We start from the raw sequence: 24,435 nt of genomic DNA, 5'->3' as shown, positions 1-24,435 counted from the left end.
ATACATTGATCACATGACCTAGGCGCAGCTCCATCCTATTCAAGTGAAGGGAGCTGAGATGCAGGTAGATAACAACTGTTATCTAATGGATGACGCTTTGCTTTTTAAACTGCAACACTCACTGGAGAGTGAACCTCTTCAAACAGCTGATTGACGGTGTTGGACCCCTGAGATGCCAGGTGTTGGACCCCCCGCCGGTGTTGGACCCCTGAGATGCCAGGTGTTGGAACCCCCCCCCCCCGCCAATACGATATTGGTGACCTATCCGGAGCATAGCTCATCAATATTAAACCCTCAAACAACCCCTTTATTCTTTCAATGAATTGCACTGTAGATGCTAGTTCTTACGTCAGGTGGTACTCCTTCTTCCAGGTGAGGGTAGAGCGCTAGCGGATGTTGCACCAGTCCATATTCTATGCCAGCAATGTATTCTCTGCGTGCCTGCTGCTGTGGGAGAAGTTTGGAGAAGTAAGTCTGCTCCTTGGTAAACCTCTTTTTGTGTTTCTCGGTAGGCTCTGGGTCATCAGCTACATTCTGCAGGAAAACATCACTCCCTTTGGTGGCAGGAACAGAAGTGGCATCGGTACCAGAGGGATAGCCATCCCGAAAATCAGCTGTTCCTCTTGGTAAGAATTTCCATTGTTGGGAATTGAGGGCACCGGAAAGGTTTAGTTTATGGTTGGACTCTTTGAGGAATTTTTTATGAAGCCTCTCTTTATACCTGCAATAGACAGTACACATATATACATAGGTTCTACAAAAGACGATGCTTATTTGGTACGGTATATCAGGGTAGATTTACCAAAACTGCTGTATAGTAGAACTAGCTTAGTTGACCATAGAAACCAATCAGATTTCATCTTTCATTTTTCACAGCACCTTTACACCAGTTTGATAAATCTCCCCCATTATGTGTACACTGAGAGAAGTTGTCAGAAAAGGAAGTTCTCAGCTTTTAACATTGGCCTGAGGAATTGGCTAGTATTGTCAGTTGCGTATCATTTTGGTGCATTTCCTTATCTACTCAGGAAAGCTGGGTGCCAACAAATATGTCGGCCTTTACAGCTCCCAAAATGGCTGCCATCCAGCTTTCCAGAATTTTCACACAGCGAATCTATTTTTACAGCCATACAGGAGTGAATGAGGTAACGGGGGTAGGTGTATCAATACCAGCAAAGAGGTGAACACATTTTGGGGGACATTTATCAATAATGGCGTATTTTGCACCAGAAAAATCCTTACATCACGAATCAAAAGTGGTGATTTATTTTACCTCATGTATCAAAAGGTGCATGCTATTTTTAAAACGTGTCTCTTCTGTAATTGTAGGTTAAAAATCGATAATTTCATTAAAATTAAAAAAATTTTAAGTAGAAGTGTTAAAATGAGACATTTAATTGTATTTGCCACAATGTATCTGTGCTCAACTCATTTTGAACGCGCGACTACTTTAAGGCTGATTTGCTACACTTAATCATTAAAATTGTGAATGTTTGCATAAAAGTTGTATCTATCTGATCTGCCGTGCGCCTTTTTAACGATTTACACTACTACAGAAGCAAGCTTAATCTGCCGGTACATTTTGTGCCTTTCAAGCCAAACATAAGTTGATAAATAAGGTGTAATATACACCAATTTGGTAGCCCCTAAACCCCCCCCCCCCCCACTTTGACATTCAAAACATGTTTCTGGCCTGTTTCATTCTCTAAAAAAGAAAAATCACAGAAATGAATGCACTAACACAATAGATGCAAGCATTATATATGGACTAAGCCCTCACTCTGATATGATAAAATCTGAGACTCCCAGCCAATATATTTAGATCAAAACACATCTGTGCCCACCTACCCGCGCTAAGGTGGTCTCAGGTTCAGGCAGGTCCTAATCTAAACCTACCTATGCTGTTGGGCATCTAAATACAGGAGAGAAGACCCTGCACATATAGTGTGTTGCTCCTAGTCACCTCTATGTGCATCAAGCAACCAATGAGAGGAGGAGGAGGAGCATGCACAGCTAGGTGGGGCAAAAGTGCACAAAACTGCTACTCCCCAGATAATAGGAGCGCATTCACACTTGAAGGTGCCACTCCCTCAAGAACATAAATTAATCAAAATTCACAGAAAAAGATGCAAACCATCCTGCACGATATGATAACTGAATATGCGGATGTATATGGCAACATTTATATAAGAAAAATCATGGAAAATAATGCACTCATACAATAGATGCAAGCATTATATATGGACTAAGCCCTTACTCTGATATGATAAGATCAGAGACTCTCTTTAACAAAACACATCTGTGCCCACCTACCAGCGCCAATGTGGTCTCAGTCAGGCAGGTCCTACTATAAGCCTACTCCCTTCTAGTCTGAGCCAAAACAGCACCATGGACTGAATCTCCATTTGTTCTCCTGGTATTAATTGGAATTGTGCACCTGTCATCTGTGGGTGGCATCCAGTCGAGAGCTGTGGCTGCAGCTACCACACCAAGAAAGATCATTGCAGTTGAAACGCCCCAGAGTGGCATTACCACTTCTGAACCTAGCTACTATCTCCAATGCTCTAATATAATGTAATTTGTGTATTTACAGTCAGGTCCATAAATATTGGGACATCGACACAATTCTAACATTTTTGGCTCTATACACCACCACAGTGGATTTGAAATGAAACGAACAAGATGTGCTTTAACTGCAGACTGTCAGCTTTAATTTGAGGGTATTTACATCCAAATCAGGTGACCGGTGTAGGAATTACAACAGTTTGCATATGTGCCTCCCACTTGTTAAGTGACCAAAATTAATGGGACATAATGTTAATAATAAATCAAACTTTCACTTTTTAATACTTGGTTGCAAATCCTTTGCAGTCAATTACAGCCTGAAGTCTGGAAAGCATAGACATCACCAGACGCTGGGTTTCATCCCTGCTCTGCCAGGCCTCTACTGCAACTGTCTTCAGTTCCTGCTTGTTCTTGGGGCATTTTCCCTTCAGTTTTGTCTTCAGCAAGTGAAATGCATGCTCAACTGGATTCAGGTCAGGTGATTGACTTGGCCATTGCATAACATTCCACTTCTTTCCCTTAAAAAACTGTTTGGTTGCTTTTGCATTATGCTTTGGGTCATTGTCCATCTGCACTGTGAAGCGCCGTCTAATGAGTTCTGAAGCATTTGGCTGAATATGAGCAGATAATATTGCCCGAAATACTTCAGAATTCATCCTGCTGCTTTTGTCAGTAGTCATATCATCAATAAATACAAGAGAACCAATTCCATTGGCAGCCATACATGCCCATGCCATGACACTACCACCACCATGCTCCACTGATGAGGTGGTATGCTTAGGATCATGAGCAGTTCCTTTCCTTCTCCATACTCTACTCTTCCCATCACTCTGGTACAAGATGATCTTGGACTCATCTGTCTATAGGATGTTGTTCCAGAACTACGAAGGATTTTTTAGATGTCGTTTGGCAAACTCTAATCTGGCCTTCCTGTTTTTGAGGCTCACCGATGGTTTACACCTTGTGGTAAACCCTCTGTATTCACTCTGGTGAAGTCTACTCTTGATTGTTGACTTTGACACACATACACCTACCTCCTGGAGAGTGTTCCTGATCTGGCCAACTGTTGTGAAGGGTGTTTTTTTCACCAGGGAAAGAATTCTTCGGTCATCCACCACAGTTTTTTTCCGTGGTGTTCCGGCTCTTTTGGTGTTGCTGAGCTCACCGATGCATTCCTTCTTTTTACGAATGTTCCAAACAGTTGTTTTGGCCACGCCTAATGTTTTTGCTATCTCTCTGATGGGGTTGTTTTGTTTTTTCAGCCTAATGATGGCTTGCTTCACTGATAGTGACAGCTCTTTGGATCTTATCTTGAGAGTTGACAGCAACAGATTCCAAATGCAAATAGCACACTTGAAATGAACTCTGGACCTTTTACCTGCTAATTGTAATTGGGATAATGAGGGAATAACACACACCTGGCCATGGAACAGCTGAGAAGCCAATTGTCCCATTACTTTTGGTCCCTTAACAAGTGGGAGGCACATATGCAAACTGTTGTAGTTCATACACCGTTCACCTGATTTGGATGTAAATACCCTCAAATTAAAGCTGACAGTCTGCAGTTAAAGCACATCTTGTTTGTTTTATTTCAAATCCATTGTAGTGGTGTATAGAGCCAAACATTTTAGAATTGTGTCGTTGTCCCAATATTTATGGACCTGACTGTATTTCAGGTCCTGAACACTGTTCATTTCTAAAGTTTGAAACTAATTATGTTATCATGTAATGTACCTGGTTGACCAGTAGGTGGCAGCGAATTTGGCAGAGCTACATTTACATAGAGTGGAACCTTGTTTTCCATTCTAGCCCCCCCCCCCCCCCCCCCCGTGTGGTGTGGTGGGTGTGTCCCAATTTCTGCAGGAAAGGTGGAGTTTTAGTTAGAGTGAGTTCCAGTTTACCCCCTGTCTAAGCCAGCTAGAGCACCTTCAGCTCTGGTGGATATGGAGGCCACAGCCTGAAGCTTCAGAAGCCAGGAAGTAGAGTTCCCTGGTACTACTTAAGGGACAGACTACCGAGAGAAGTTGCAGCATCCAGATGAAGCTAAGTTATACAGCTACCCTGTCAGTACAGCAGAGCCAGAGAGCAACAGATGTAGCAGAGATGAGTTTGCCTCCCAGAGTTTTAATGCTAAAACAAAGTCTGTAACCCGTTTGGAGAAACGCCTATGCTAAGTAAAGCTGTTATTGAACTTCATCACAAGGTCTGGACTCAAGTTATTTCTTTCATCCCCCAATTCAAATACCCCTTATTTGCTGCTTCGGAAGACAACACCTGGGCTCCAACATATCCAGGTAGGAGCACCGTGACACATACAAAACAACAAGGGACACTGTAGGGCACCCACTCGGCCATTCCTACATCTTGGTACCACCACCAACACCATTTAGTAAAGGGACTCTGTCTCGTTGTTGGTTCACTGCAACTGGCGTCTCGAATATTTCTTAAAAGGACCCATTGCTGCTGTCGGACGTCGCACAGTCACACGCTGTTATTATGTATATTACCTTTAGGCCTCATTCACACTTCAGTGTTTGGTCAGTGATTTCCATCAGTGATTTGTGAGCCAAAACCAGAAGTGAATCTTACTCAAACATAAGGTATAAGGGGGAGATCTGCACCGTTTCTGTGTTTTTGACCCACACCTGGTTTTCGCTCACAAATCACTGATGGAAATCACTGAAGTGTGAACGAAGCCTTATGGGATGATGAATGGGGGCATATAGGGGCACATTTATAAAGACCGGCGTTTTAGACGTCGGTCTTAATAAAGCCCTGAGTTGGTGGAGGAGCTGTCAGAGTTATGAAAAGGCGCAGACCTCTCCGAACTTCAGAGCATCCAGCGCCAGTTCCAAATGTAAGGCAGCTTCCTAGCTATCTTACATTTAGACCATTTTCTACACCTAAAACAGATGTAGAAAATAATCAATGAGACGGGGGTGCTGCCCCCGCCCCCTTCCCCACCACGCCCACTTTTTTATACCTGGCGTGAGCAGGGTGAAGTCTCAGATAGTGGCTGTTGCGCTGCCATCTGCGCCTTAAATACATCTGATTTTGCGGTATTTCAGTTTAGTAAATAACCCCCATAGTCACTACAATAAGCAAGAGGCATATATACAGTTCCTGCACAGAGGCTCTCTGCTGGATGGATGGACAGACAGAAACATGATAGATAAGAGATAGATGATTGACAGACAGAATAGATAGATAGATTGATAGATAGATAGATAGATAGATAGATAGATAGATAACTGATATATAGATTGATAGATACATTTGATATAGATGGATAGATATGAGATAGATAGATAGATAGATAGATAGATAGATAGATAGATACTACAAACTGGCCCCATATCTGAAGAAACTAAGGAACCCCAGAGACCGGAAAATGCTGAGCTGCTACAGACTGAGCGCCCACAGCCTGGCCGTGGAATCCGGACAGCATCGACAGAGCTACATGCCTAGAGAAAGCAGACTGTGCCAGCAGTGCCACCTGGAGGTGGTGGAGGATGAGGCCCAATTCCTGATATACTGTCCCAAATACTCAGCACTGAGGGACATCCACTTTAGAAGACTCTCTGTTCTACTCCCAGACTTTAGCTCCATGGAGGAGGAAGAGAAACTGCCCATCCTGCTGCAAGAGGAAGAGAACACTGTGGGCATAGCAGCACAATATATCAGTGCCACAAAATGACCATATGAACTAATAATTGGGAGAGACTACCCCGGTTTCCCAGCACTATGGCCGGACACAAAAGTTACCGATACCCGTGAGACAGATGTGACCCTAGCAGAAGTGGCCCGGCTCAGGGGGGAGAAAAGAACCCTGGGACCCTAAGTCCAAAGGGCCAGCAGTAGGGGTGACCGCCACTTCGGTGGAAGAGGGGGAGACAACCCTGCTAAGTGTGATGGTGGGAGACATGGAGGACTTGCTGCCAGGTCCGGAGCTAGTCGACCTCAATGTCTTCGGGGATAATTTTGGTACTGCACAACATCAGGACCCAACCCTATCCCGAGCCTGGGAAAATGTATTAATAATAGATGGGGAACCACAACAACCGGGGGCAGAGGCAGTGTTTCCCCATTTTGTGGTTTATCAAGAGATGTTGCATCGAGTAAACCAGCTGCGAGGTGAATCCATTGAACAGTTGGTGGTGCCCCAGGCTTATCACAAACTCGTGTTAGAGTTAGCCCATCAGCATGTTCTCGGGGGTCATCTGGAAATGCAAAAAATGCAGGTTCGGATTGTACAGCGGTTTTACTGGCCCAGTGAGTTCAGAGAGGTAGAAGAAAATTGTAAGTCTTGCCCAACCTGCCAGATAACTAGCCTCCAGCCACATTTCCGTTATTCCCTGGTACCACTCCCGATTATTGAGATCCCGTTCAAGCGAATCGCTATGGATATCGTAGGCCCAGTACTGAAGTCTGCTAGAGGACACCAACACATCTTGGTTGTCCTCGACTACGCCACTCGGTACCCGGAGGCGGTGCCACTGGGCATACATTAGCCAAACTCATAGCTAAGGAGTTAATGGAGATGTTTTCTCGCTTGGGTCTGCCTAAAGAGGTTCTAACTGACCAAGGGACCCCGTTTATGTCCAAGGTCATGGGGAACTCTGTAAGTTGCGCCACATAAAACAGCTACGAACGTCTGCATATCATCCGCAAACGGATGGCCTGGTAGAGAGGTTTAATCAAACATCAAAAATATGCTAAAAAGAGTGGTCTCTAAGGATGGGAGGGACTGGGACCTTCTTCTGCACTATCTCATGTTCGCAGTGCGAGAGGTGCCCCAGGCCTCTACTGAGTTCTTGCCCTTCAAACTGTCATACGGCAAACCTTCTCGCGGTCTGTTGTACGTGGCCAAAGAGGCGTGGGAACAACAACCCACTCCACATAAAAGTGTCAATGAGTACATTACCCAGATGCAAGGACGGATAGCAACAGTTTTACCTCTGGTTGGGGAGCATATGGAGGCAGCGCGTCGAGCCCAGAGTAGGATCTATAGTCGGCAGGCTCGGGTGTGGACCTTTAACCCGGGTGATCGGGTGTTGGTTCTGGTACCAACCGTAGACAGTAAGTTCCTAGCTAGGTGGCAGGGGCACTACGAGGTGCTTGAAAAAATTGGAGAGGTACTGTAGATTACAAGGTACACCAGACAGGGAGGCGAAAGCCGGAGCAGGTGTACCATGTGAATTTGCTCAAACCCTGGAAAGTTAGGGAAACCTTTACGGAAGACAGCCCACGACCAGGGTTCCTAGGTAAAGCGGTTTCAGCCCCTCTGTCTGAAGCAAGGGAAGCGGCTAGCACTGTGAACATTTCTGACAGCCTCTCCTCTAAACAGGCTCAGGAAGCCAGGGAGTTCATTAGTCGGAACACGGATGTGTTCTCGGACCTCGCTGGACGCACTTCCATAGTCCGACATGACATTATCACTGAGCCTCAGGCAAAAGTCTGGTTAAAACCATACCGGGTACCAGAGGCTCGGCGACAAGCCATCGCGGAGGAAGTGCAGCTAATGCTCCAGCTAGGTGTCAAAAAGCGAATGGTCCAGTCCGATAGTCTTAATACTTAAGCCGGAAGGGACATTGTGGTTCTGTGACGACTTCCACAAACTGAATGAGGTGTCCAAGTTTCCTGCATATCCCATGCTCCGAGTGGATGAGCTTATTGAGAAGTTGTGCCAAGCCCGGTATTTTTCTGTGTTGGACCTCACCAAAGGCTACTGGCAGGTACCCTTGACGGAGGCTGCCAAGGAAAAAAATGCTTTTATCACGCCAGAGGGGCTGTATCAGTACAAGGTATTACCCTTTGGGCTACATGGCGCTCCTGCCACGTTTCAAAGGCTAATGGACATTGTACTCCATCCACATCGTCGGTACGCTTCGGCGTACCTGGATGATATCGTTATCCACAGCACCGACTGGGAAAGTCACCTACCTAAAGTACAGGCTGTAGTGGACTCCCTTAGGAAGGCTGGCTTAACCGCTAACCCAAAAAAGTGCACGATAGGGTTAGAAGAGACCAAGTACCTAAGGTATGTAATTGGGCGCGGAATTATTAAAACTTAAGGTAAACAAAATTGAGGCAATTAGGAATTGGCCCGACCTGTCACTACTCGGCAAGTAAAGTCGTTCCTGGGTATGGTGGGGTACTATATGAGGTTTGTCCCCAATTTGGCTACAGTCGCCGCACCATTGACAGGCCTTGTGAAGGGACGCAAGTCAGTGATGGTTCAGTGGAATGAACCTGGTATTGGTGACGCCTGACTTCAAGAGGGAGTTTATGGTACAGACCGATGCCTCTGAAGTAGGCCTCTGAGCTGTACTCTCTCAGGACATCAATGGGGAGGAACATCCTGTTGTTTTCCTGAGCCGCAAACTTACCCCAGCCAAGACTAGGTACAGTATAGTGGAGAGAGAGTGCCTGGCCATCAAGTGGGCACTCGAGTCTCTCCGCTATTATCTGTTGGGGAGAAAGTTCTGTTTGGGGACCGACCACTCCCCTCTCAAGTGGATAAACCAAGCCAAAGAGAGGAATGCTTGGGTCACCAGATGGTTCTTATCTTTACAAAACTTCAAGTTATCCAATGGAACATAGGACATAGGGCAGGCAGGTTACAGGGAAATGCAGATGCCCTGTCCCGGGTACACTGTCTGGCGGGTGTTCACCCCCTCAGGGTTGAACAAAGGGGGGAGGTATGTAGGAAGGCGCAAGGGGCCGTCATTGATGGAAGGTATGTGTCACCGAGATTCCTGGCCTCAGTGAGGTAAGAGCCGGTAGTTTTAAGTGTCAGCGGCAGCTAGTGCTTACTGACACTGTTTTGTTGTTAGTATGGCTGTAAAGCCGATCCGGGCCGGCTCTTACTGTGAGCAGCCAAAGTGCTGGGTTGGTGGCTTCTCCCCATGCTCCAGCCCGGGTCTTATTTGGCCGGCAGTCTCAGCTGGGTGTGGTTTTTTCCTCCATCTGACAGAGAAGCTGGGGAGTCTCTGTGTTTTGGTACTTGTGAATTTGTGTCGTGCTAAAGGGCTGAGAGCTGCATGCCGGGAAACAGGCCCCTAAAGCAGGGGTGTACATCGAAATCATGGAGCCCCATAGCAAAACTCAGAATTGGGCCCCCCCCCCCAATAAAAAGTACCATTATTAAAGCTGATTAGTGAGGGTGCGGGGTACATTAGGGGCTAAATGAAAGGTTAGGCTGTGTTCACATCACGTTTTTGCCATCCATTTTTACATATATGTTGGGGGGAAAAAAGAGATAAAAAAAGTGGTGCACCCAATGCTTTTCTATCCTGCAGAGTCCAGTAGAAAAAACGTATACGTATATACATTTTTCTTTCAAACTCTATGATGAAGGATGCCACTGTATGTATACATGAAACAGATGGAAAAAACGGGATATGAACTCGGCCTTACCCTTTAAGTTTTATTTATTTTATGATAGGTGTAAATCACAGGAGAGCCTGTAGGGTTAATTACTGCAGCAGAACTGTCCACATTGGTCAATGTGACCCCTGGGACAGATCTTCTGCAGGTCCACAGCATTAGATCTCTGTCACACAGCTCAACTTTTCCCTTTGTTGTTAACAGGGAGCAGAGCTGAGCAATTTTAGTCATGTCCCATCTTTCACTCAGAGGTAGTGTATATGGAGCATCCCGCACATGCCACAGGTCCCATGTGAAAGAATATATATGCACTACAGTGAGCAGAGCTGAGGCTCCTGTCTGACCCTAACAGCTCTAAGTACAGTCACCCTGCCGCAGCAAACAGCCCGTCTTCCTGTCAGCTCCATCATGCAGAGCGCTTCTGCTGCTGCTTCCTTCTGCCCTCTCACACAGCCTAGGAATAGTGAAGGCAGTGCTGGGGGTTAACAAGCAAACAGAAGGGCAGGAAGACCCAGAGGAGGGTCAGCATGTGGGACATTACTGCTGATAAAAGTCAATGAAGAGCTGGTACTCTACTGTGCTGCCAGCTGTGGGAGCAAACTTCCACCAAAGACATCACAGAGGGGCGGGCACATCAGGCAGTGAGCTGCTACCTGATTGGAGGAAGCGGCTGTTCACTCTCCCTCCCTCCCTCCTTCCAATCGGGGCCCAGCCTGCTGTTGTCAGCACTAGCGCTGCGCATAATGCCAAATGAAAATATGAAATGGCACTGGGGCGTTTGGGGTGGCAATGGGCCCCTCATTGACACTGGGCCCGGGCCTGCTGACCCAAATGCCCCATTGCCGGTTTTTTTCTCTCTACTGTTACTAATGCAGCGTGTATTCAGGTCGGAAAGGGGGCGGAGCCATGCAGCCTGGCTGGGCCCCCTAACCTCACGGGCCCCATAGCCAGTGTGTGGTCTGCCTATATTGACGGTACGCCACTGCCCTAAAGCCTGCTGTGGACTGCAGATGGAAAACTGCTAACGAGGTGAAGATTTTGTTCTATGGACATTGCATGGTGTGAACAAACACCAAGACTGTGAACCGTCATTTTGTTTTCCTTAGGCCTCATGCACACGACCGTTGTGTGCATCCGTGGCCGTTGTGCCGTTTTCCGTTTTTTTTTCGCGGACCCATTGACTTTCAATGGGTCCGTGGATAAATCGGAAAATGCACCGTTTTGCTTTTGCTTTTTCTGATCTAAGTTTTCACTTCGTGAAAACTCATTTCCGACAGTATATTCTAACACAGAAGCGTTCCCATGGTGATGGGGACGCTTCTAGTTAGAATACACTGCAAACTTTGTACAAGACTGCCCCCTGCTGCCTGGCAGCACCCGATCTCTTACAGGGGGATATGATAGCACAATTAACCCCTTCAGGTGCGGCACCTAAAGGGGTTAATTGTACTATCATATTCCCCTGTAAGAGATCAGGGCTGCCAGGCAGCAGGGGGCAGACCCCCCCCCCAGTTTGAATATCGTTGGTGGCACAGTGTGCCCCCACCATCGCCCCCCCTCCCTCTATTGTATTAAATCGTTGGTGGCACAGTGTGCCAACCACCATCGGCCCCCCTCCCTCCCTCTATTGTATTAAATCGTTGGTGGCACAGTGTGCCAACCACCATCGGCCCCCCTCCCTCCCTCTATTGTATTAAATCGTTGGTGGCACAGTGTGCCAACCACCATCGGCCCCCCTCCCTCCCTCTATTGTATTAAATCGTTGGTGGCACAGTGTGCCAACCACCATCGCCCCCCCCCTCCCTCTATAGCAGTAACATTGGTGGCAGTGTGCGGTCTCAACAGTAGAAGATTCATACTTACCTGCTTGCTGCTGCGATGTCTGTGAACGGCCGGGAGCTCCTCCTACTGGTAAGTGACAGTTCTTTAGCAATGCGCCGCACAGACCTTTCACTTACCAGTAGGAGGAGCTCCCGGCCGGACACAGACATCGCAGCAGCAAGCAGGTAAGTATGAATCTTCTACTGTTGAGACCGCACACTGCCACCAATGTTACTGCTATAGAGGGAGGGGGGGGCGATGGTGGTTGGCACACTGTGCCACCAACGATTTAATACAATAGAGGGAGGGAGGGGGGCCGATGGTGGTTGGCACACTGTGCCACCAACGATTTAATACAATAGAGGGAGGGAGGGGGGCCGATGGTGGTTGGCACACTGTGCCACCAATGATTTAATACAATAAAGGGAGGGAGGGGGGCCGATGGTGGTTGGCACACTGTGCCACCAACGATTTAATACAATAGAGGGAGGGAGGGGGGGGGCGATGGTGGGGGCACACTGTGCCACCAACGATATTCAAACTGGGGAGGGGGGGGGGGCTGCCCCCTGCTGCCTGGCAGCCCTGATCTCTTACAGGGGAATATGATAGTACAATTAACCCCTTTAGGTGCCGCACCTAAAGGGGTTAATTGTGCTATCATATCCCCCAGTAAGAGATCGGGTGCTGCCAGGCAGCAGGGGGCAGTCTTGTACAAAGTTTGTAGTGTATTCTAACCTGAAGCGTCCCCATCACCATGGGAACGCCTCTGTGTTAGAATATACTGTCGGATCTGAGGTTCACGAAGTAGCTCATATCCGACAGTATATTCTAACATAGAGGCGTTCCCATGGTGAAGGGGACGCTTCAAGTTAAAATATACCATCGGATTGGAGAAAACTCCAATCCGATGGTATAAAAGAACTCCAGACTTTACATTGAAAGTCAATGGGGACGGATCCGTTTGAAATGGCACCATATTGTGTCAACATCAAACGGATCCGTCCCCATTGACTTGCATTGTAATTCAGGATGGATCCGTTTGGCTCCGCACGGCCGTGGATCCTCCAAAAATCAAGGAAGACCCACGGACGAAAAAAACGGTCACAGATCACGGACCCACGGACCCCGTTTTTGCGGGCCGTGAAAAAAAACTGTCGTGTGCATGAGGCCTTATGTGTGAATAAACACTTAACTGTTTAAGTTAAAGACTTTGTGATTGCCTCTATACTGCGTCCGCTAGCCTGTCTACCAGAGCAAAACCCCACAATAGATAGATAGATAGAAAGATAGACACATATAATAGATATTTAGATAGATAGATAGATAGATAGATAGATAGAGACAGTAGATAGATAATATGATAGATAGATAGATAGATAGATAGATAGATAGATAGAACAAAGAAGGATAAAAACAGGATTTTATTGATCAGACACGAAATCTACCTGTAAGGGTACTTTCACACTAGCATTTTTCTTTTCCGATGTTGAGTTCCATCACAGGAGCTCAATACCGGAAAAAGAATTATCAGTTTCATCCTAATGCATTCTGAATGGAGAGCATTCCGCTCAGTATGTATCAGGATGCATCAGTTCAGTCCCTCTCACATTTTTTGGCCAGAGAAAATACTGCAGCATGCTGCAGTTTTCTCTCCGGCCAAAAATCCTGAACACTTGCCGGAATTTCCATTGAAATATATTAGTGCAAAATATATTCCGGCAAAACGGATCCGGTTTTCCGGTCTGCACATGCTCAGACCTTTAAAAATGCAAAAGAAAATAAATACCGGGTCAGTTTTTCCGGATTACAGTGGAGAGATGGATCCGGTATTTCAAAGCATTTGTTGGATCCGGATCCGTCTGACAAATGCCATCCTTTTGCATCAGGATTGCCGTATCCGGCAGTCAGCTCCAGCGACGGAACTGCCTGCCGGAATCCTCTGCCGCAAGTGTGAAAGTACCCTAACATAGACTACAAGCAACAGGGAGCATCAGATAGAGCTGAGCATGTGAAAACATCTAAAGGTAAGAGCACCTGGCTCCTTCACCTATCTACCGGATTTTTCGCCATATAAGACGCACCGGCCCATAAGACGCACCTAGGTTTTTGAGGAGGAAAATAAGAAAAAATATTTTTAACCAAAAGGTGTGCTTTTGGTGGGTTTTGAACTAATGGTGGTCTGTGCATGACACATGACTATGGGGGATCTGTGGATGGCACTGTTATGGGGGGATCTGTGGGTGGCACTGTTATGGGGGATCTGTGGGTGGCACTGTTATGGGGGGATCTGTGGATGGCACTGTTATGGGGGGATCTGTGGATGGCACTGTTATGGGGGGATCTGAGGGGGGCACTGTTATGGGAGGATCTGAGGAGGGCATTGTTTTGGGGGGGATCTGTGGATGGCACTGTTATCGGGGGGTGATCTGTGTATGGCACTGTTATGGGGGGGGTGATCTGTGGATGGCACTGTTATGGGGGGAAGATCTGTGGTTGGCACTGCTATATATGTGTCACCCACAGATTCCCACCCCATAACAGTGCCATCCACATATCCCCCACCCCATAATAGTGGCATCCACAGATGCCCTAATATACCGGAGCTAAACCTGTGGGAGGGGCCGGTGGCATGCAAAAGTAGGTGGCGCAGGTACGTGACATCAGTGAGTTATGGCCGGCTGCCCGCCCTGCTCTGCCTGCTACAGGACATTTAGTAAGTAGTACAGATGATGCTGGGGATCGGAACTTCAATTAAAGTTATTATTATAAAAGATTTAGGCATTAAGGAAGTGAGTGAGCGGCGGGGCCGGAGTACAGTGACCGCACCACCCCGCCGCTTTTGCATGACACCGACCCCTCCTCCCTCCCCCTCCAGCTGATACATCGCAGTCTGCAATGCTGCAGCATCACAGACTGCGATGTAAAATGGCAGCATTCGCCCCATAAGACGCAGGGGCATTTCCCCCCCACTTTTGGGGGGAAAAAGTACATCTTATGGGGTGAAAAATATGGTAATAGTTCTTCTAGAGAGCACACCCTATAGAAATAAAGAATATAGAGAGCTTCCAGAAAATAGAAAACTAAAACTTAGAAAATTATAATTTAGAAAAAGAAAGCCCCAAGAATATAGCTAACTATACAGTAACTATAACTAGAACTATATATAGGATAGAGCTGGGCACTGTAGCCTCCGACAGCAGGGGGTAATACTCCCAGGAGATCACATACTGTGAAGGCCAGAGAAGCAATCAAGTGAGAAGAGCCATACAACATGCCTAAATTAGAGACAGACTAGAAACCCTTTTCAGTGATTTTACCTTAAAGGAAGAAGAGAAGGAAGAGAAAAACGAATGTGCTTTTCTATAGCGAGCAGCCCGCCGCCTGGCAGACAGACCTGTGCAGGCATTATAAGAATATCACCAGATGTGGCATCAACAAGAGCCGACAGATCAGGGTAAAAGACTCACAAAACAAGAGCTGACAACCCTTACGTACACAACCACAACAGCCCTCAACAACAGAGACAACCATTACCAGAACCCCAACACAGCAGCTTCCTAACAAGAAGCCTGAGCAGCAGGCAGGACATGAACAAGGAGAAGTAAGTCACCGTGCCCTGATACTGTCCTGTATATAAACTCCAATGGTAAATACTTGAACACAAAGCGACTTTTCCCAGGAAAAAGAGTCAGTAAAATCTGCTGCTCTACTATCGAACAAGCAACAGCCATCATCAATAATCCATATTTCACCAAACTCAACCATATTATCATACATATAGGCACCAATACCCTCCAGGACCAGCACCAGCAGATAGCAGGACAACTGAGCTAGCTAGCAGAGACTGCACAACAGAAGTTCCCCAGCTGTAAAATCATCCTGCCATCGCTGCTCCCAAGAAAGGACATCCCTGAACACATCATCCAGAGCATCAACGCAGAGCTGCAGCTAAAATCAGCGCCATGCCAGACATCACCCTGGCACATAAACCATAATCACCTACAGTACAGACCACCTCCAGGCTGTGGAAGGGCTATTTGACCATGAAGGAGAGTGATGGGGTGCTGCGCCAGATGACCTGGCCTCCACAGTCACCGGACCCGAACCCAATCGAGATGGTTTGGGGTGAGCTGGACCGCAGAGTGAAGGCAAAAGGGCCAACAAGTGCTAAGCATCTCTGGGAACTCCTTCAATACTGTTTGGAAGACCATTTCAGGTGACTACCTCTTGAAGCTCATCAAGAGAATGCCAAGAGTGTGCAAATCGGTAACCTAGAATATGACATATTTTCAGTTGTTTCACACTTTTTTGTTATGTATATAATTCCACATGTGTTAATTCATAGTTTTGATACCTTCAGTGTGAATCTACAATTTTCATAGTCATGAAAATAAAGAAAACTCTTTGAATGAGGTGTGTCCAAACTTTTGGTCTGTACTATATATGACAATAAACACCTCAATAACCAAGGAGTTAGCCTTCTAGCCAAGATATAGTGCTCAACAGAGACCCCGGCCCAGACCCCACACAAGACAAAAACCTATGAAAAAGTCACCAACAACAAATAGACCTGAAACCTCATACCCTCCTCAACAAACTGGAAATGGTGACCTTTACCCAAAATATGGGTATCAGAGGCACAAACCATCGAGGAATCCACCTGCCTCACATAGACTAATGCAGAGCAGAGACATTGAGTAGATAAAGACCCTGCTCAGCACTCTGTGCAGAACACTGACTGGACCAAACTGCTACAACATGGCCACCAGTCAACAATCCAGCTTGTCCTACACGGGGCAGCTCATTACAAGGTATATGGACAAAAAATGACTTCTCTTATTGTCAGCAGCTGGAACATTCAGGGCCTGAACGCTTCAGCCTTCGGATGTAAGACGCATGATCTAGACTTTACCCAAAGACCAAAAAACATTGACATACAGATGCTCCTAGAAACATGGACTAAGAAAGAGAATAAATCACTGGTGCCCACCGTTTACAGGGAGATCTCTGTCCCTGCCCTGAAAAACAAAAAAGTGTCAAGCTGGGCCGGAGCTCAGGAGGAATATTAGTCTGGTATAAAGAGGAGCTCCATGAGCAAATCAGACCAGTAAGGAGACAGCTCGTCTGGTTTAAAATCCTTAATACCATTATCTCCTTAATCCTCCTGTATGGCAGCGAAGTCTGGGGCCCAGACACATACCCAGACTGGGCAAAGTGGAACTCTGGGCCAACAGAAGTTTTTGCGCCTAAAATTCTCCAAACACCTTCTCCAGGTCCACAAGAGCACCTCAAAGAGCGCCTGTCGAGCAGAACTGGGCAGATTCCCACTCTACTTTGCTGTCCAGAATAGGGTGCTATCATTCACAGCCCATCTGCATAGCAGCAGTCCAAGCTCCTACCATCACAAAGCTTTGCTGCACCAAGAAACTTCAGAAAAACAAAGCACCCTCCAAGAAGTCACCCAAATGCAGCCTGCCTAAGCCAACAAGCAATACATACTGGCAAAGGGGAAAATGCAGAGGACGATACACAAGGGCAAAGAGGAGTATATCAGCGTCTGCAGGAACGACATACGAACATCACAGAAGCTGACCGTAGCCTGCAGAGGGAGTACAAACTGGTCCCATATCTGGAGTGACTTTCCGATCCAAGAGATCCTGAGCCCGTACAGACTGAGTGCCCACAGCCTGCTCATTGAATCTGGGCGTTACCGACAGAGGTACAAGCCCAGGGAGAGCAGACTGTGCCAGCAGTGCGACCAGGAGGCCGTGGAGGATGAGGCCCACTTCCTGCTGCGGTGCCCCAAATACTCAGCAGTGAGGGACTCTCACTTCAGGAGACTGTCTGATTGATGCCCAGACTTCATCTCCATGGAGGAGGAAGAGAGACTCTCCATACTGCTGGGGGAACAGGAGAACACAACTGCCATAATAGCACAATATATTACTGCCTGCCATAATAGAGAGGAGCCTGATATACCATGGACTCCTATCGACATGTCCCCATCTCCCAACTCTACCCAATTATTTCCCAATGTTTAAATGTATTTAGTCCTGACAATAAAGCTTGTTTGATTGATAGATAGATAGATAGATAGATAGATAGATAGATATGAGATTTATAGATAGATATGAGATAGATAAATAGATAGATAGGAGATAGATAGATAGATAGATAGATAGATAGATAGATAGATAGATAGATAGATATGAGATTTATAGATAGATATGAGATAGATAAATAGATAGGAGATAGATACATAGATAGATAGATAGATAGATAGGAGATAGATAGATAGATAGATAGATAGATAGATAGATATGAGATAGATAGATAGATAAATAGATAGGAGATAGATAAGAGATAGATAGATATTATAGAGATAGATAGATAGATATTAGATAGATAGATAGATAGATAGATAGATAGATAATATACAGTAGATATAAGAATATTAGATTTATTTAGCGATTCACATTTTAATACTATATGATTATTATCTATATCCATTTATTTTTCAGAATATTAGATAAAGTATAATTGCATATATACTCACCAAGGATAGCGAGGAGGCTGCGAATCACTTCTCAGTCCTGTCAGAGTGGACATGGCTCATAGATTAGTTACAGAGGGAACATATTTCATTCATTTGCGATACAAGTCTAATAACTGACAGGTCAGAAGAAACCCACATGGAAACACTAACCAGTATGGTTTGTGTTCGTTTCCATGTTGGGTACCATGGCAACTCAGCTCTCCTAGCTACCACTGGCGTGTATTGATGACGTTTCCTGAGGCAGCCGCATGCATTCTGCCTAGGGTTCACAAATATAAATTCAGTAGCTATATGTTGCCATCTAGTGGTTATAGTGAAAATTACTCTAAGAAACATACTCTATTTTGTGAAGCGCTATATGCAATCTTTTAAACTGGTGCAGAATTTGTCTCAGGAAACAACCATGCACATTTAAAAAATCTCTTATACCGTACATAGAACTGGACCAAAAAGGTGGAGTTCTTTCACAGAAAACTAGGCCACAAAGGAGGAATTAGTGTGCATTAACCCTTTCAGGACCCTGGTATTTTGCACATTAAGGACCAGGCTGTTTTTTTACAAATCTGACCAGTGTCACTTTATGTGGTGATAACTTTAAAGCGCTTTTACTTATCCAAGCCATTCTGAGATTTTTTTTTCTCATCACATATTCTACTTCATGACAAATCTGAGTCAAAACATTTCATTTTTATTTATAAAAAAATGCCAAATTTACCAAAAATGTGGAAAAATTCACAATTTTCAAAATTTTAATTTCTCTGTTTGTAAAACAGATAGTGATACCTCCTAAAATAGTTATTACTTTACATTTCCCATATGTCTACTTCATGTTTGGATCATTCTGTATAATGAAATTTTCTTTTTTTTGGACGTTAGAAGACTTAGACGTTTAGAAGCAAATCTTGAAATTTTCCAAAACCCACATTTTAAGGACCAGTTCAGTTATAGAAACATAGAAACATAGAATGTGTCGGCAGATAAGAACCATTTGGCCCATCTAGTCTGCCCAATATATCTGAATCCTATGAATAGCCCCGGCCCTATCTTATATGAAGGATAGCCTTATGCCTATCCCATGCATGCTTAAACTCCTTCACTGTATTTGCAGCTACCACTTCTGCAGGAAGGCTATTCCATGCATCCACTACCCTCTCAGTAAAGTAATACTTCCTTATATTACTTTTAAACCTTTGCCCCTCTAATTTAAAACTGTGTCCTCTTGTGGTAGTTTTTCTTCTTTTAAATATGCTCTCCTCCTTTACCGAGTTGATTCCCTTTATGTATTTAAAAGTTTCTATCATATCCCCTCGGTCTCTTCTTTCTTCCAAGCTATACATATTAAGGTCTTTTAACCTTTCCTGGTAAGTTTTATCCTGCAATCCATGTACTAGTTTAGTAGCTCTTCTCTGAACTCTCTCTAGAGTATCTATATCCTTCTGGAGATATGGCCTCCAGTACTGCGCACAATACTCCAAGTGAGGTCTCACCAGTGTTCTGTACAGCGGCATAAGCACTTCACTCTTTCTACTGCTTATACCTCTCCCTATACATCCAAGCATTCTGCTTGCATTTCGTGCTGCTTTATTACATTGTCTTCCCACCTTTAAGTCTTCTGAAATAATTACTCCTAAATCCCTTTCCTCAGATACTGAGGTCAGGACTGTGTCGAATATTCTATATTCTGCCCTTGGGTTTTTACGCCCCAGGTGCATTATGAAGTCACTTTGTGAGGCTGACATAATAGAAACTAACAATAAATGGCCCCATTTTAGAAACTACACCCTCAACGTATTCAAAACTGATTTTACAAACTTTCTTAACCCTTTAAGTGTTCCACAAGAATTAAAGGAAAATGTAGATGAAATTTCAGAATTTCACTTTTTTTGGCAGATTTTCCATTTTAATCCATTTTTTCCAGTAACAAAGCAAGGGTTAACAGCCAAACAAAACTCAATATGTATTGCCCTGATTCTGTAGTTTACAGAAACACACCATATGTGGTCGTAAACTGCTGGACGCAGAAGGAAAGGAACGCCATATGTTTTTATTTTTTTTATTGGTTTTGTATATGCATATAAAGTCAAAAGAATAAGGCATATGTCACGATTGATACAAAAAACAATCAGTCAAGTAAAATTCTTTTTGTTAAAGAACATGAGTAGCAGATAAATGTATTTGTCAATACAAAAACCTAGATTGACTATTGTGGGGAAAACGTGTGGGTTTAAATCAAAGATATAGTATTAGGCAAAGTGCCTGTGGGACTTCCAGAGAGACCAAATGGAAAGGAATTTATTCCTAGAGTGGAGTTCCCAATGTGAGATCTCTAGATGGAAAAACTGGTCCACTTTAATAATCCACTGTTCAACACTGGGTGTGTCAGATGAACGCCAAAATGTAGGTATGAGAAGATGGGTGGCTGTATCAAGAAGAAGAAGAGGGTTTTACTATGGACTTCCCCTCCATGGATGCCAAACGACAAGAGAGCTATCTCGGGAGTGCATGGGAAATTAGAGCGATAAATCGAGTTGCTCAATTGAAAGATCTTTTTCCACCAAACATTTATTAGGGGGCATTTCCACCAGATATGGATGAATGAGCCTCTATCAGATCCACTGGGATAGATGGATTGATAAAAGAGATCTCGTCTGGGGTTTTATTCCACCTAGACAAGATCTTGTACCCATTTCTTGCACTCGGACACATCTCAAAAGTTTGTGAGAAGTACTAAACAGTTTGTTGACCTCAGCTACGGAGAATTGTCTCCCTAAATCCTTTTCACACAAACTGATTGCAGCCAGTTTGACATCCAGGGGTAGGAGGATCAGTTTTTTGTACAAAGTGGAGATTAGTTTAGAAGGGTACTTGGTACATGTCAATAAATTCTCAAACCAATCTTGGGTGACAACGGCCTTCCCAGATGTAGTCCAGTATGTAATTTATTTTCTAAGGAAATTGAGAAGTAGACCATGGGAAGGGGGGATATTCAGCTTAGTTCCAAGCTCAGGTTCTGATAAGGTCCAACCTTCGGAGTCCAGCAAATCCAATAACGGAATGGCAGAGGATCTAACCCCAAGAGGACATGAGTCCATGAGTGGTTTTGGGGCGAGAGAAATTACCTCTTTAATTTGGAGAAGAGGGGAGGGGAAGGCAAATGTTTTAAGAGTGGCTGAAAACTACCAACATACCTTTACAGTAGAACGGATTATTGGGTTGGGAATGGATGGGAGGGCCGGGAGTGGGCGGCACACCAACAACAAAGCCCTAAGAGTGGAATGAAAATATACAGTTTCCAGGGGGAGCCATTTTTTTTGAGGAGAGGACCTGAGTCAATCTACCACCCTACACCCCTACACAGGTGAATAGCTTTCATATATAATTCTGGGTCTGGGAGACCTATCCCACCAAATTGTTTGGGCTTAGATAGGGTAGAGAAAGATATTCTAGATTTCTTTCCTTGCCATATGAAATGGCGAATATGACTGTTCAGGGATCGGAAGTATGATTTAGGAATTGCGATTGGAAGTACCTGAAGAAGGTAGGTCAGCCGTGGAATCACCAACGACATTACCATGTTTTTCCTGCCAAACCAAGATAGGTAATGGCAGTCCAATGAGTCCAACTGAGCAACAATGGATCATAGGAGAGGAGTGTAGTTAAGGTGAAAAAGATCTGAAAGGTGAGGGGATAGTTTAACCCCTAAATAAGTTAATTGCTGAATGGACCAATTGAATGGGAAGTCAAATTGTAGGGTTGATATTAAAGTAGGGGGAATGCCAATATGAAGAATCTGGGACTTAACTTTGAATTAACTTGGATTAACTTTCAAGTTAGAGAGGGAGCTGAATCTCTGCAATAGGGATATTATTGAGGGCATGGATTTGACAGGGTTTATGGTAAGAATCAATAAGTCGTCAGCAAAAGCTGCTAATTTAAATTCCTGAGAACCCACTTTCAATCCCATGATATTCTTCTCCTGTCTCAGGGCCTGCATAAGGGTTTATATTACTAATACAAAGATGAGGGGAGGGGGGGGGGGGGGCATCCATGGCGTGTACCATTCTTAATAGAAAAACGGCTGAGGTGAGATTATTTACAATTAGAGGCAGAAGAATGTTCATACATTGCATAAATGGTATTGATATAGGGGGCTGGGAAATGAAATTTGCAAAGGGTGTTGTGACAAACTCCCCTCTTTTGAGGTTGCCACGAGTGCTTGGAGAGGACTACTTGCCAGCCTCTTACCATGTGATTATGGTCCCATGTTGTATGCACTGGTTTTATGCAATAGCGGCATAGTTATATACAAACTGGATTCCAAAAAAGTTGGGACACTATACAAATCGTGAATAAAAACTGAATGCAATGATGTGGAGGTGCCAACTTCTAATATTTTATTCAGAATAGAACATAAATCACGGAACAAAAGTTTAAACTGAGAAAATGTACCATTTTAAGGGGAAAATATGTTGAATCAGAATTTCATGGTGTCAACAAATCCCCAAAAAGTTGGGACAAGGCCATTTTCACCACTGTGTGGCATCTACCCTTCTTCTTACAACACTCAACAGACGTCTGGGGACCGAGGAGACCAGTTTCTCAAGTTTAGAAATAGGAATGCTCTCCCATTCTTGTCTAATACAGGCCTCTAACTGTTCAATCGTCTTGGGCCTTCTTTGTTGCACCTTCCTCTTTATGATGCGCCAAATGTTCTCTATAGGTGAAAGATCTGGACTGCAGACTGGCCATTTCAGTACCCGGATCCTTCTCCTACGCAGCCATGATGTTGTGATTGATGCAGAATGTGGTCTGGCATTATCTTGTTGAAAAATGCAGGGTCTTCCCTGAAAGAGATGACGTCTGGATGGGAGCATATGTTGTTCTAGAACCTGAATATATTTTTCTGCATTGATGGTGCCTTTCCAGACATGCAAGCTGCCCATGCCACACGCACTCATGCAACCCCATACCATCAGAGATGCAGGCTTCTGAACTGAGCGTTGATAACAACTTGGGTTGTCCTTGTCCTCTTTGGTCCGGATAATATGGCGTCCCAGATTTCCAAAAAGAACTTCGAATCGTGACTCGTCTGACCACAGAACAGTCTTCCATTTTGCCACACTCCATTTTAAATGATCCCTGGCCCAGTGAAAACGCCTGAGCTTGTGGGTCTTGCTTAGAAATGGCTTCTTCTTTGCACTGTAGAGTTTCAGCTGGCAACGGCGGATGGCACGGTGGATTGTGTTCACTGACAATGGTTTCTGGAAGTATTCCTGAGCCCATTCTGTGATTTCCTTTACAGTAGCATTCCTGTTTGTGGTGCAGTGTCGTTTAAGGGCCCGGAGTTCACGGGCATCCAGTATGGTTTTATGGCCTTGACCCTTACGCACAGAGATTTTTCCAGATTCTCAGAATCTTCGGATGATGTTATGCACAGTTGATGATGATAGATGCAAAGTCTTTGCAATTTTTCGCTGGGTAACACCTTTCTGATATTGCTCCACTATCTTTCTGCGCAACATTGTGGGAATTGGTGATTCTCTACCTATCTTGGCTTCTGAGAGACACTGCCACTCTGAGAAGCTCTTTTTATACCCAATCATGTTACCAATTGACCTAATTAGTGTTAATTGGTCTTCCAGCTCTTCATTATGCTCAAATTAACTTTTTCCAGCCTCTTATTGCTACTTGTCCCAACTTTTTTGGGATTTGTTGACACCGTGAAAATTTTAATCAACGTATTTTTCCTTTAAAATGATACATTTACTCGGATTAAACGTTTGATCTGTCATCTACATTCTATTACAAATAAAATATTGACATTTGCCATCTCCACATCATTGCATTCAGTTTTTATTCACAATTTGTTTAGTGTCCCAACTTTTTTGGAATCCGGTTTGTAAGTTCATGTATTTTTCTGTCTTTGGAATTGTATTGTATGTTATGTGAGGGTACCCAGATAGCTAATTTTAGTGTATTCGTGTAGTCTGAGTGCCATTTACCTAATAATATGCACTCAGACTTGAGCTATCTGGGGATATGTTAAATGTCTGTTTTTTCTGTAAGGGTTGTGACATTGTATGTTTAAATGGTGTTTTCTGTCC

General features: G+C 44.7%; 1 protein-coding gene across 3 annotated transcripts in view; it reads right to left on the bottom strand.

Moving 5' to 3' along the window:
• Positions 1-18,512, bottom strand: part of LOC122926811 (protein FAM47E-like) — a 29,048-nt gene extending 10,536 nt beyond the window's left edge. For 2 of the 3 annotated variants that reach the window (XM_044278312.1, XM_044278317.1), the window contains exons 1-2: positions 18,332-18,512; positions 349-721 (exon numbers count right to left, since the gene is read on the bottom strand). In XM_044278312.1, the coding sequence (XP_044134247.1) occupies positions 349-721; positions 18,332-18,384 (426 nt within the window). In that variant the 5' untranslated portion in view covers positions 18,385-18,512. Of the gene's footprint in view, positions 1-348; positions 722-15,550; positions 15,619-18,331 lie in introns of those variants that run through there. The other variant, XM_044278325.1, reaches the window with a different exon arrangement.
• Between the last annotated feature and the right edge of the window lie 5,923 nt (positions 18,513-24,435).

The sequence above is a fragment of the Bufo gargarizans genome, chromosome 1 (genome assembly GCF_014858855.1).
Source record: "Bufo gargarizans isolate SCDJY-AF-19 chromosome 1, ASM1485885v1, whole genome shotgun sequence".
Classification (NCBI taxonomy): Eukaryota; Metazoa; Chordata; class Amphibia; order Anura; family Bufonidae; genus Bufo; species Bufo gargarizans.
Note: the sequence above shows the minus strand (reverse complement) of the source record. Positions and strands in the feature narration are given on the sequence as shown.